The sequence below is a fragment of the Vanessa atalanta genome, chromosome 27, assembly GCF_905147765.1.
Source record: "Vanessa atalanta chromosome 27, ilVanAtal1.2, whole genome shotgun sequence".
NCBI lineage: Eukaryota > Metazoa > Arthropoda > Insecta > Lepidoptera > Nymphalidae > Vanessa > Vanessa atalanta.
In genome coordinates, this window is record NC_061897.1 from 5,641,870 (window position 1) to 5,655,400 (window position 13,531).

Consider the following 13,531-nt stretch of genomic DNA (forward strand, 5'->3'; position numbering starts at 1 on the left):
TATATCTTTACACCATATGTTGTGGCTTTAATTTAATTTTTTCGTCCTAAGAATCTCTATTTGTGATTTTTTTTTTAAATACAATTATTTTGTATTGTTGTATATTATATACAAATTTATAGTATTTTTATGTATATAATTTTTTTTTATTTAAAATAAGATCGTATTCTTAATAATGTCTTCTTATAATATACAACCGAATTATTTTTTCGTATTTTGTATGTTATAGTTTGCAAAAACAGTTTTGTTATATATCTATACATGCAATGAAACATTCCACGTAATATATATATTACAAATAAAGTTACCTATTTACAAATAATAAATGCGTTTAATTTATTAACTTAGAACAAACTTTACAAAAGTGTAAATTGTTAACTAAAATAAATTATTATGATCTAATTTTACTTATTTAAATTAACAGTATTTTTTTTAAATGTGTATTTATTTTTAATCTGTACTAACCAAGCCTTTTGTCGGCCTTTTTATTTTCTACATATTCAATTTCTTGTAAGTTAGGCGGATGTACTTTGTAGGGGGTCGAATGTGAACTCCAATCCGGTTTGTGAGAGTTATGGGAACTAAGATCTGGTGTGTGGGAATGGTGAGAACTGAAATCTGGCGAGTGAGAATGATAAGGAGTGAAATCTGCTGAGTGAGAATGGTGAGGAGTGAAATCTGGTGAATGGGCATGGTGAGGATTGTAATCCGGTATGTGAGAATGATGGTCGTTGTAAATGGCTGAAAAAAAAGAGGATATTAATTTAAAAAAAGAATACTATATTGTTTTCTCGATACTTAAGTAAATGGGATTATGGTAATATTCGTTTTTAAAGTGCTTTTATGGGACATAAAAAACCACTGGTATTCTAAAGCTGAAATCTAAAATCTGTTTTACGACTTGAGGGGTTTTTCTCTAAATCGTTTGTCACGACTCCCCTGCTCGTAAATTTTCTAATCTGGGTTTTATAATCTGGTCTTTGGGCGATGATAAGTGATGATGACAATGAGAAATCAGATGACTAATTATCTGACTTAAAAAAAAAATAAAAAAATATATATATATATATATAACGGAGTCTCACCGTGGTGGTCATGATAAGCTGGCCAAGCGAATTCACTTTGATATTTTTTGATTTTCAAAGCTGTGATGAATGATGCTATCTGTAAATAAAGGTATTTAAAATCGGGATAAATATTTAAATCTATATAATTATTAGTTATATACATACAAAATATAAACACTAAGGCAAGGCAATGGAGTGGGAAAAAAATACATATAATTTAAATACTTATTGATCTGATCTAAGACTGTGTAATAAAAAAAAAACTTACTTTGACAGAGCTGACAACAATTTTGAAAGCTAAAAGAATCAGTCCTATTGTAACTGATTTTGCCGCCAAAAATGCTGTCAGCATTATCCATGCTGATGTAATTCCGAGGTGAAAGATTATTGGTATTAGGGCCATTGTAACCATTTTCATCCCTCGAGCTTCTATGGGACATAAAAATATATATATATTAGTAAAGAGACGTTAATTATAACACGTTTTTTACGTTTTGAAAAGGTTTAAATAAGTATATGATATTTCTACATTAGTAAATAATATATACAATATAAGAGACTATCGCTTTGCTAGATTCACCCGCTTTATTTAAGCGAAAAGTTTCTTGTCGTATGGGAAATGGCCCAGGCGTAATTTAACTAAAATACAATCCTACCAAGAAGAGTATTTTTTAATAATATGAATTATTATTAACTTTATTACAAATTTGTCATTTTTAATTTGTTTATATATTTTTGTTATTAGTTTTAATGAAATAATTAACCTATATTATAATTCTTAAGTATAAAAATATGTTAAAGATTATTATTTTATTTTAAAAATTTTTAATCTGTCAAGGATTAAAAACAAATCATATACACAATTTAAAAAAAAAAATATATTATTACACAAAATTTTATAAAATCGTTATGATGAATCAGCAACGAATAATAATATGTAATTAAAAAAAAAATACCATTTCCAATATTGTCCACTTTCATCTTGATTTCATTATATCCGAGCATTTTTCCTATATCACTATTATTTAAATTCTTATAATTTATATTTTCCAACCATTTAACAATATCACTAGCGTATTCAAAGAATTTAATTTCCAATTTTTTTTCTAATGCCATAATCAAATCTCTTTTAGGTGAATCTTCAACATGGGTCTTTGCTTCACTTAGGACGAAACTTAAAAAAAATAATGTCATAATTTGGCGCGACATTATGCGTGTGCTCGCGATTCGATTTTTAATTTTCAACTGAACCGTTGCAATATTGTCGGTTGAAAGTAAAAGGAGAAATGGTTTTAAAAGGGTCGCCCAAAAACTTGTATGGCATCGCGTAATATTCATCTTGGCATTTAGCCCAGAAATATAGGGTCGTCGACGTATAAAAATTAGTATTTTTTGTATCTTAGTTTTTTAATAACCCGTGATTTTAGAATGTAATTAGTAAATAATTATCGTAGGGAGATACATAATCTTATTTTTTTGTATTTGATAAATTATATGATTTTTTTTTGTATGGATTTTTGCATATAATGAGTTATTAAAAACTTTATGAAATTTAATTTTATATTGCCTAAATTTACTTAATTATTTTATAATTATCGCCGAATAACAAATAATAAATACTATTTAAAAAATAATAATTTTCGTATTGGCTCTTTAAAAGTTTCCTTTGTTTATATATAAATATACTTTATACAAAAAAAAATGATGCAATTAGCAGCAACCCTATACTTATGTTGTAAAAGAGAAAATAAAGGTGAATAACGTACATAATTGTAACGAGATCGCTTAAGTCGGTGTTAATAATAATTATTCAAATCGGTTTGACAATATTTTGTTCTGATCTTACTAACAATTTCACATTAGATGTCCTTAGAAACTAGAGCGTAAAATAAATGATATAAAAATTGAAACACTGAAAGATCAATGCGATGCTGCTTAGGAAAGTTTAATAAAAAAAAATATTAAACGTCAAATAGAAAAAAGACAACCGCTTGGCAAAGGCTTATCCCGTTGAGTATAAGGTTTGAAGATGCACGCTTCTCGCGGATACTTGTTTGTGTTTGAGTCTTCGATACTCGGTTAAGAACTACGGTATTTCTTCTATTGCTTCTGCAGTAGTAGAATTTATGTTTCTAGATAGATTGTCACTAAGAACGCGCCAAAAAAATAAAAAAGTACACTCACACTAGTTAAGTAGTTTGACGTTCCGCGAGCGTCAAGCGTAGCTGTCACGCGCACTAAGATAATATTTGGCTTGTTTGTATTAGTTCTTTTGCAGTGCGACATTGTATCTATTAGTGTTGCATATCGATTGTCCACTATCGATAGACTATCAATAGTAAAGGTAGCAGTTGTATCGATAGTCTATCGATAGTGTTGTCACGTGTCAATACTATTGATGGTATCGATAGCTCCCCATGAGAAATATTATCGATAGTATTGCAAAAACCATTACTTTTAACCTAAACTATCAATAGTATCGCTGCTACTTATAGTATTGCTTACAGAGAGCTAGTATTACTTACGGAGAGCTATCGATAATATCGATATCCTGAATAGTTTTCGAGGTCAACTATCGATAGTCAAACTATCGTAGTTCTGCAACGCTGATCTAAATATATAAATGATCTACCCTATGATTTTTTATCGATTAAGTAGTAAGTAATACCCTCTACCAATAGCCTGGACTAATAAATTACTCAAAAATCATAATATAATTTTTAATGTAAAAGTTAATAGACTATATTAATAAACATATCTGTGGTAGTTAAAAAAGACGAAAATATATTAGCAACATACGATTTTCACGAACAATATGTTTGAATTTATTGAATAGCAAGTAACAATTTTTGCGTACGGATTACTAATAAATAACTAATGAAGTTCTTATCGTTTCTTCTCGGTAAAATTTGTTTATAAAACTCGTAAAATAATCATTGTTATTTATCCATAAGCGACTATAAGAGCTATTTAATAAATTTCATCCTTGACTTTTGAGCATATCTGCATGGTTATGCTTTGAAAAATCCCTTCCAAAGGAAAGGAATCCTTCCACTTGCAGCGTAAACAGCTCAAAAAATTCAGCTTTCTCTACGACATACTTAAAAAAATAATGTCCTTTAAAAAATTTAAAATGTATTTATTTTAATAATTTACATATTAATGGCTTTTTTTTTCATTTTAATATCATTATTTTAGCATCGAATTCAAACGTCACATTCGACATACTGAATATTTTTATCGAATATAAATAATAATGGAGTTTTTAAGTGCGATAAAAACTTTTTACCTTTATTTTTTCATTAAAATTTTGTCTCCAAAGTCTTATCACCAATATTTTTTTAAATTTTTTTTATTATTTTCTTTTTTTTTCTCTTTCTCTTTATGTTCGAGGACTTACTAGTATACTTACTTATAACCTACACCGTTTGGTTGCTTGGACGAAATCGCTATGTAGGGATAAGTTCGCCAAAATTGTACGATCCTTTTATTAAGGCTGTATCCATGTTTTATTTATTTATTTTCTCTTTTTGGTGTACAATAAAGTATAAGGTTATGGTGGGGTTTTTTTGCAAGCCTCTCTAGGTCTAAGTCTATCTACCGCCAGACAGCAATACGGTTTGAAGGGTGAGTGAGCCAGTATAATTACAGCCACAAGGGACACATCTTAGCTCCCAAGGTTAATGGCGCATTGGTGATGTAAGGAATAGTTAATATTTCTGGCATCGTTAATGTCTATGGGCGTTGCGATCAGGTCCCATTTGCTCTTCACCCTATCCATATCATAAACTTTTCTATTGTATCGCAGCCGTTTACTCTGAGTAACGCACTCCGGATAAACATGACATGACAAATGAGACCGTAACCGTATCTGTAACATGACGGTCTCACTGATAGGGTCTAGGAAACGGTAGAGCGGGTATAGAAAAGTGTCGATCCTGCTCAGCGAAGACAACGAAGGTGTCTCAGCTCAACCCTGACACCTGAAGCTTAAAATATAAGGCGTAATCCTTGAGACGTGGACGCTTTAGGTGGGGTCATTGGCCGAAGGCCGAGAAGACAGTAAGGATGACGACGCGCTGCTGTACGTAATAGCGAGGAGCTAGGATCGACGCTGATCCTGTACCGGTTGGTGGATACACAAGTGGCCGAATTTCATTGAAATTAGACACAAGCATTTTCCTCACGACGTTTTCCTTCGCCGTGCACGAGATTAATTATGAACACATATTAAGCCCATGAAAGTTCCACTTGTCTGGGTCGAACCCCCAATTATCAGTTAAGATGCACGCGTTCATACTAATCTCGGCTCATATCCGGGAACCGTGTTTTTCGAAATTTTTAACGTAATACTACGCGTAGTAAATGGGATCATTTTACTTTCATTTAAAATATTCGAATTAAAACAATATTGAATGAACCAGTTCACTGAATTCCTGCGTTATTATGTCATAGTAAGTATAGTGAAGTAAATGATGAAGATGTCGTCGTTTCCGGTCTCATGGAAGACAAACCAATTACGCACGACGTATAGTGCATCGCAAAATCCAAATCAAAATATACTTTATTCAAGTACACTTTTACAAGCACTTTTGAATCGTCATTTAACAAACTAAATTAAGTGAAGCTACCACCGGTTCGGAATGCATATTCTACCGAGAAGAACCGGCAAGAAACTCAGTAGTTACTCTTTTTCAACATTTCAAAAATGCATTAATTAAGCCGAACAACGTAGATATGTGATCACTTTTGAATTGAAAAAAAATAAACTTCCGTTCCAGTTGCATAGTATGAATATATGTTATAATAATTTATGAGCTGCAACTAATTACGCCTATGTAGTCCAACAGAAAACTCAATCTGAACGCATTTTTTTATCTCAGCGATATCGGAGCATACAGTCAATATATGTATATACATTATACATATATATTTCCATGATAAATTTATTAATCTTATTAATAATATGAAACTAGGCAAATTTATTAAAACTGTATTTATACAGTTTTAATAAATTTGCCTGGTCGAGTTCTATCTGTCTCTTAGGGAACGCTTGCGCAGTGACGGTTGAACCACCTATGTGGGTCTCAAATCTAGAGACGTTCCCGGGGTACAGACCCTAATCCCTGGGAAGAAGGTGCACTAGGATCGAAAAAAAATTAAGAATACGGTAAAATATATGAATTTTAAACAAGTTCCCACGCAAAGAATATCATCTTAACCGTATATCCGAAGAGAATTCTGCATTTAAGAAATATACTTAATAGCAAATCGATCACAATAGCCACGTGAGAAAGGAGTCGGCGGACTTCAAATAAATCGGCAGCGCACGGCGATAATGTACTTTCTTCGCGGTTTTAATGACATTTAAAAACTCATTGAGTGTTCGTTTTCAAATGTGTGGCGTGTGATGTATTGTGCCTTTTCAGATATTTAAAGTTAAAATGTGCCAGCTTGTGAATGCCTTATAGCTAGGTAAAATACTGCCTTTATTCGTTTGATAATGTTTAATTAGCCACACCAACAGTTAAACGATAAGTATTAATTATGTGTCAGGGTAAGGTTTAATCCTCGGAGAGTCACGGCAGCATACGCCCCTAAGAGCCGGTACCTCTGTTTGTTTAGTGGATATTTCGGTATGTTGGGGCGCCGTTTAAAGCACTGCCGCGTCCCACATACTGCGTTAAATGTTGTCAAGAAAGCAGAATTCAATAGGTACAGTTTCATGAGGGAGAATTGATCCAATAGCCGTCTTAAAGCAACCTAAACGCCATTTAAATCACAGCTAGGTACGACTTGATTTCAAGTTCAAGTCCAAAAGGTAGGTGGTAAGATTACACATTTACCGAGATATTAAAATTTATTTCAATCTTGTGACATCATTTGAGAAATAATGCATTACAAATGAACTTATCCGGTCTATATGATCTTATTAGGAGTCCCTTTGCCGAACCTATTTATACAAAACAAATTTCTCCTCTAAATAATCTTAACCAATTGATCTGATTGTTATAATTTGGTTCTACGAAAGTACGCGAAGTTTCCTGGCCCAAAAAAAAAACAAATTATCTTTGTTAGTTGGTCCTTCAATATATGCTTTTGTAGAAATAATAAGAAAAATAAAAAAAAATATAATAAAACAAAATTTATTAATCTCAACACTAAATCAAAACAATACAATTAAGAATATTAGTAACAAAACAGACGGACAACTTTTATAAGCGGACGCCTTCTGTGGGGCGAAGAGAGCGACGTCGTGGTAGTTCGAATTCCAGCCTATAATCTGCTCGTCACGATTTTGTACTCGAAGCCAGAGTTCCAGAGGACGGAAGTACCTGAAAAGGTAAATTATTCTTTAGCTCTTAAATTTCTTATTCCTAGATTTAGAGATCCTTGATTAATTAGTCTATTAATATCTCATAGCTTAACCCTCCTAATGATGCCCCCATTTGTAATCTTGGTTCCGTCAAAAATTTATCAATAAATGCCGTTTTGCTAGCGTCCTTGCCATCGACGACCTCCGTGGTCGAGTAGTGTGTACACCGGTTTTTATGGGTACGCCACTCCGTGGTCCTCGTGGTTCGATTACCGGCCGAGTCGATGTAGAAAAAGTTCATTAGTTTTCTATGTTGTCTTGGGTTTGGGTGTTTGTGGTACCGTCGTTACTTCTGATTTTTCACTTACATTGGGATCAGAGTGATGTATGTGATGTTGTCCAATATTTATTTATTTATTTAACATTCCATGTACATGATTGTATACTATTTATATTTATTTATTTGAAAATAAAATGGTATCAAATGAAAATTATTTATTCTATATAGAAGCAGTACACTTACTTATTGATTGCTAAACTAAACAGTACTATCGGTTCGGAAAGAAACTACCCTGACCTGGGAAGAACTGACAAAATGAATTCAACGGTATTTTTTCCCTTCCACAATTAGCTATTGTTTACATAATATATGCCATATATCCGAGCCGAGATGGGCCTGTGGTTAGAACGCGTGAATCTTAACCGATGATTTCGGGTTCAAACCACTGAATTTTCATGTGCTTAATTTGTATTTATAATTCAACTCGTGCTCGGTAGTGAAGGATAACATCGTGAGGAAACCTGCATGTGTCTAATTTCAACAAAATTCTGTCACATGTCTATTCCACCAACTCGCATTGGAGCAGCGTGGTCGAATATGTTCCAAACCTTCTCCTCAAAAGGGAGAGGAGGCCTTAGCCCAACAGTGGGAAATTTACAGGCTACTAATGTAAAAAAAAGCCATATATTAAATATGAGGAGACCATCGTTTAATTTCCAAGGTGGGCTGGTGGCAACAATGAAATAACTAATAGTATAATAATCTTTTTAAATAAAATATATTTAAGACTTTAATATAATAAAATAAATCTCGCATATACAGATAAATACTTAATTTTTCTCACCTTACGAGCGATTCCGGTGAGATCCTATTCGTCTTGCCTCGAGTCATACTCCTGATAATGTCTGATGCTGACTTAGACGCTCCTGGCTGCATAATTTCACTGAAAATTATGTAATAATATATTATGATCACATAATTATCATGATCACATAATTCTCAGTACATATGTCAGTTCTAAGTGTAACTTTTAACGGCTCAACATGGACCGACTAGGAAGATTAATTGGAAAACTTTGCACTTGATCAAAGATCTTGCGCTAAGATTTTTGTTTTATGGACTTCTTGTGATTTCTCTGGGAACGCACCACGTAATCATCAATTCTACTAACGTTAAATAGCAATAAATTGGTTTAAAATTTTCTGGTTTTTAAGGGTGAGGGTCTTGAAATAAAACTAGTTTTTAACGGATTTAATCGCGTATATTAATTATTTTAACATCCCGACGTTTCGAGCACTTTGCAGTGTTCGTGGTCACGGGCAGACTGAACAAACTAGTTTTATTTCAATGTGTAATAATCGCGAAAATCTAAGACAACATTAGGTGAGGGTCTTGTTGACATATGAGGAGGACCATTCTACAGAGACACTAACCAGGTACGGATATAAGGACAAGTCGTGCACAAATGTTTGCGTTAATACAAGTGTCCACTCAGAAAGAACTTTTTCAAAAACCGATGGGACAGCAATCTCGTCACGACAGGGTAGATTTAACATGCAAGACGGACTATACGTGCTTTTTGAAATTGAAAATGAAAGAACTTTATTTGTGACACACAATCCTACAGAGAATTAATATCAAGATGTCTGCACAGCAATGTGCCAATACAAAAAAGGCCACTTAAGTTGAAATGGGCAAAGGGTTTGTGAACGTTATCAAACTTACAAGTAAGAGTTTACCTCAGTAATCTCCCAGCATCCCTGCTTCTATAAATGTCACACTCATGCAGATGACCGCTGTGACCGGAGACTGTGCAGAGCTGATCAAATATCTGGAACTCCAGGATTGTTGCTAGGAAGTATTTGATATATTCCTGTGTAACATAAAATTTTTAGATAAATTCTTGATGATATTTGATTTTTGATTGTAACTCACAAACAATAGTTGTTTTTTTTAAAAAACTTCAGTAAAGTAACAATACACAAAGAAACAAATTAATCTACACAAATATAAAACCTTACCTGGTCAGATATAATGTGATATTTGGATCCAGGGTCGAAGTCCGCTTCCGTTCTCGCAATTGGAGGAGTCACACCCTATTATTGCAAAATTTTTTTTTAAGTCTAGTTATTATAATAATAATTGTAGTAAATTGATTATATGACAAATTTAAAAATGAAGATTTCAAATATTTCTTCGTAATTTTGATAATATTTATATATAAATTTAAATTGAATTCATGAGAATAGGCTATTTGACCAGTTTTTAAAATCCATTTTATGTTATTTAGTAAAGGTTAAGGAACCCAGTAAAAGTTGTTTTTTTTTAAATTCTATTAAATTCTATCTATCAATTTTAAATTCTAATAAAAAATATCAAATTAAAAATTCCATATTTAAATAGCGCGCAAAAACGCTACTTTGACAATATGGCGCTGCAATGGGGTCGGTGACAACACTTTCCTGTATTCTAATCTGTGGCACATATAATCCAGTAAGCAAACGAGGTTAACCGACAGGTGACGTCATCATAAGCCCGACCAACCAGGAGCGTTTTGTGTCACGTGACAAACGTTTAAAAAAATGCTTTTTATTTATGGATTTTTGAATAAATTAATTATTATTTTCAACTTTCGTTAAAAAATAACCATTTTTAAACTCATAATATATACTGATTACAATAATTGACACTTTATTATTCGCATTGTCAAATATCCTATTAATCGATGAACTGATTATTAAAAAGCTAAGATCATCATATCCCTCATATGGTTGAGAAATATAAAAAAAAAAAAAAATATATTATGGAATCGTTTCAAAATTTTGAAACATCAAAAATATGAATGGGATAGAAATCGAAGAAAAGATAAGTACTTGGACAAATTAAGATGTATCTGACTGAGAAATACAAGACGAACGGCAGAAAATAATAAAAGGAATCAAACCTGATATCTCAGTTTCATTTGCCACCATTTTGTATTCATGTTCTGAACTCCATCTTCAAATACCGACCAACGCCACTGAAATAATGAACTTCCTAATTTTATACAGCTATTCTAGAAGATAAAATGTTATCAAGTCCAAAATATGGACGAAATTCCATAATTTGGACTTTGTTTTCCAAGAGTCAAATTTGGGTTGACAATGATTTTATCTTGTAACTTGCTTGAAGAAGTTGTTAAATTTAAATGCAGCTTTTTTTTTATGGCATTGGTTGGCGGACGAGCATATGGGCCACCTGATGGTAAGTGGTCACCACCGCCCATAGACAAAGGCGGTGTAAGAAATATTAACCATTCCTTACATCACCTATGCGCCACCAACCTTGGGAACTAAGATGTTATGTCCCTTGTGCCTGTGATTACACTGGCTCACTCACCCTTCTAACCGGAACACAACAATACAGTTTACTGTTATTTGGCGGTAGAATATCTGATGAGTGGGTGGTACCTACCCAGACGGGCTTGCACAAAGCCCTACCACCAAGTGAGCCCTACCACGAAGTGCTTAAACTTATGTTCAATCAAAATCAAAATATACTTTATTCATGCTGGCTTTTAGAAGCACTTTTGATTCTTCATTTTACACAACTCTTAAACGTAAAGCTACTACCGGCTCGGAATGTAGATTCTACCGAGAAGAACCAATTAGAAGTTTGGAGGTTATAGTAAGTAGTAAGATAGGAGACAACACCATTTTTTTTTTTAAGTACAAGTAAAATAAATTCTGAGCGGGTGGTAGATCTTGTACAAAGCTCTACCACGAAGTAAATTATGTGTATCGTATACTATTTTTTTAAAAACAACGCTACAAAATAACGAATTAAGGATACAAAAAGCGCTTGAATAAAATTGTCATATTACCTGATCAACCATAAACGCGAACGGTAAGTACGCTACTTTCTCTAACGCCATCGACATGAGGAAGTTCATGCTGACTTCGTAAGGATCGTGGGTTCTGTGAAGCAAAAAAATTTGTAAATTAAGTAACTTTGTAATTAAGCAAGGCTTTTAACCATTTGTACATTTTAAGGAGTTTTTCTTCGTGGATTTTGGAAAATATCAGTAAACGTGGATTTGAATTACAAAATTTTATATTGAATTTTAATTCTTATTGCTTTCGACGATGACGTATTAATTCTACGCAGTTAAAATGATGTTGAAACAAATTAGAAGATGTTGAAATTTTTTGTTCTGTTATATCTCCTTTTTTTATATATATATTTTATGTATTTATTTATGTAAATATTTATTATAGTATATATTTATATTATACATAATTATTGTTATCTGTGTATTGTGTAATATTATATTATGTATGTATTATATTATGACTTAAATTACTGTACCCTTCCCATATATGTAAATATTATGATCCTCTGCCCAAAGGTTGCCTGGAAGAGATCGCTGCTGAGCGATAAGGCCGCCTGTTGCACCTCATACAACTTTGTGTAGCAATAATGTAATTTTTAGTTTTAAGTTTGGGTGCAATAAAGGATAAATAAATAAATAAATAAATAAGGTGCCTTCAATGTTTCGTCTAATAATATTAAAAATAATTATCAGTAAATTGTAACGCTATATGCTAAGCCGAGCCGAGCCGAGCCGAGCCGAGCCAAGTCAAGCCAACCCAAGCCAAGTCTTGGAATTGAATGACCGACCCATTCTTTTCCGAACGTTACTCATTTTATAAAGGGGTAAATATAGATTCTACAAAAGGAAATATTTTTTTAATAATTATTGTAGACTATGTTTTTACTTAAAATACATCCTGGAATTACAAGTTTAATTAAAAAGTTTTTTTATCATTACATAGATGATCTAATGATTCTTATATGCTTACTTGTTTTGATAAAGCCCAACTCTTTGAAGATGCGGCAGGTTGTACACAGACAGAGTCGCGGCGTTGGCTACAGCTTCATGGAAGGCTAGAAGAAAAAAAATATCTCAATACTGTTGAGTAATTATGCCTATTTTTATGAAGATTTCAGCCATTGCAACAATTCTCTAGTGAGACTAGACAACGGTGGGATTACAATATCAACATTAACTTTTGAGGCACGCGAGTGGAGATGCTGTCAACTTTGGGCAGTTAACCCAACTTTTACCAAGTATATTAAAAATAGAAAGTATAGGATTTTTAACTAAGCACGTAAAACAGCAATACTTAGTATTTTGTTTGTGGGTTGTGTGTTCCGGTTTAAAGAGTGCGTTGAAGCCGAACTACAGGTCCAAGGGATATAATATTTTAGTTTCCAAGATTGGTGGCGCATTGGCCATGTGTAAGGTATGATTATTTCTTACAGCGCCAATGTCAATGGCGGTGGTGACCACTTACCATCAGGTGGCTTTTTAGCCAGTCTGCTTACCTATATAATAAGAGTTACAAACCAGGATTAGCTCCATCTCTGAACAGTTGAGGTTGTTCAGCGTATTGCAAATAGTACTGGATGTGTGCCATCTCGTGGTGGGTTGATATCAGATCCTGCATCGTTACCTCTGTGCATTGTTTAATTCTGTAATACAAAATGAAGTCTACCTTTTATATTGTTCATTTAATTTGGGAGTATTATTTTGTCTAATTTATTATTCTAGTATATATTAAAATAAAAGATTTAAGTCTATGGAAAAAATGAGAATGGTGTATTTGAAAATATATACTTCTTTTGAATAGCACATACACTTGGGTGTAGGGCTTTGTGCCAGCCCGTCTGGGTAAGTACTACCCACTCTTTACACCAAACAGCAATACTTATTATTCCTGTGTTCCAGTTTGAAGAGTAAGCGAGCCAGTGTACAGGTACAAGTGACGTAATACCTCAGTTCACAAGGTGCTTTAGCGATGTAAGGAATCGTTAATATTTATTTGA

At 32.9% G+C, this 13,531-nt stretch overlaps 1 protein-coding gene across 1 annotated transcript in view; it reads right to left on the reverse strand.

Annotated features, from left to right (window-relative positions):
- Positions 1 to 460: 460 nt before the first annotated feature.
- LOC125074136 (angiotensin-converting enzyme-like) overlaps positions 461 to 13,531 on the reverse strand; it is a 31,342-nt gene continuing 18,271 nt past the window's right edge. Inside the window, exons 8-17 of the mRNA XM_047685363.1 lie at positions 13,053 to 13,177; positions 12,505 to 12,589; positions 11,526 to 11,619; positions 10,608 to 10,682; positions 9,685 to 9,759; positions 9,403 to 9,536; positions 8,508 to 8,606; positions 7,246 to 7,402; positions 1,086 to 1,164; positions 461 to 741 (exon numbers count right to left, since the gene is read on the reverse strand). Of these exons, the coding sequence (XP_047541319.1) occupies positions 461 to 741; positions 1,086 to 1,164; positions 7,246 to 7,402; positions 8,508 to 8,606; positions 9,403 to 9,536; positions 9,685 to 9,759; positions 10,608 to 10,682; positions 11,526 to 11,619; positions 12,505 to 12,589; positions 13,053 to 13,177 (1,204 nt within the window). The remainder of the gene's footprint in view (positions 742 to 1,085; positions 1,165 to 7,245; positions 7,403 to 8,507; positions 8,607 to 9,402; positions 9,537 to 9,684; positions 9,760 to 10,607; positions 10,683 to 11,525; positions 11,620 to 12,504; positions 12,590 to 13,052; positions 13,178 to 13,531) is intronic.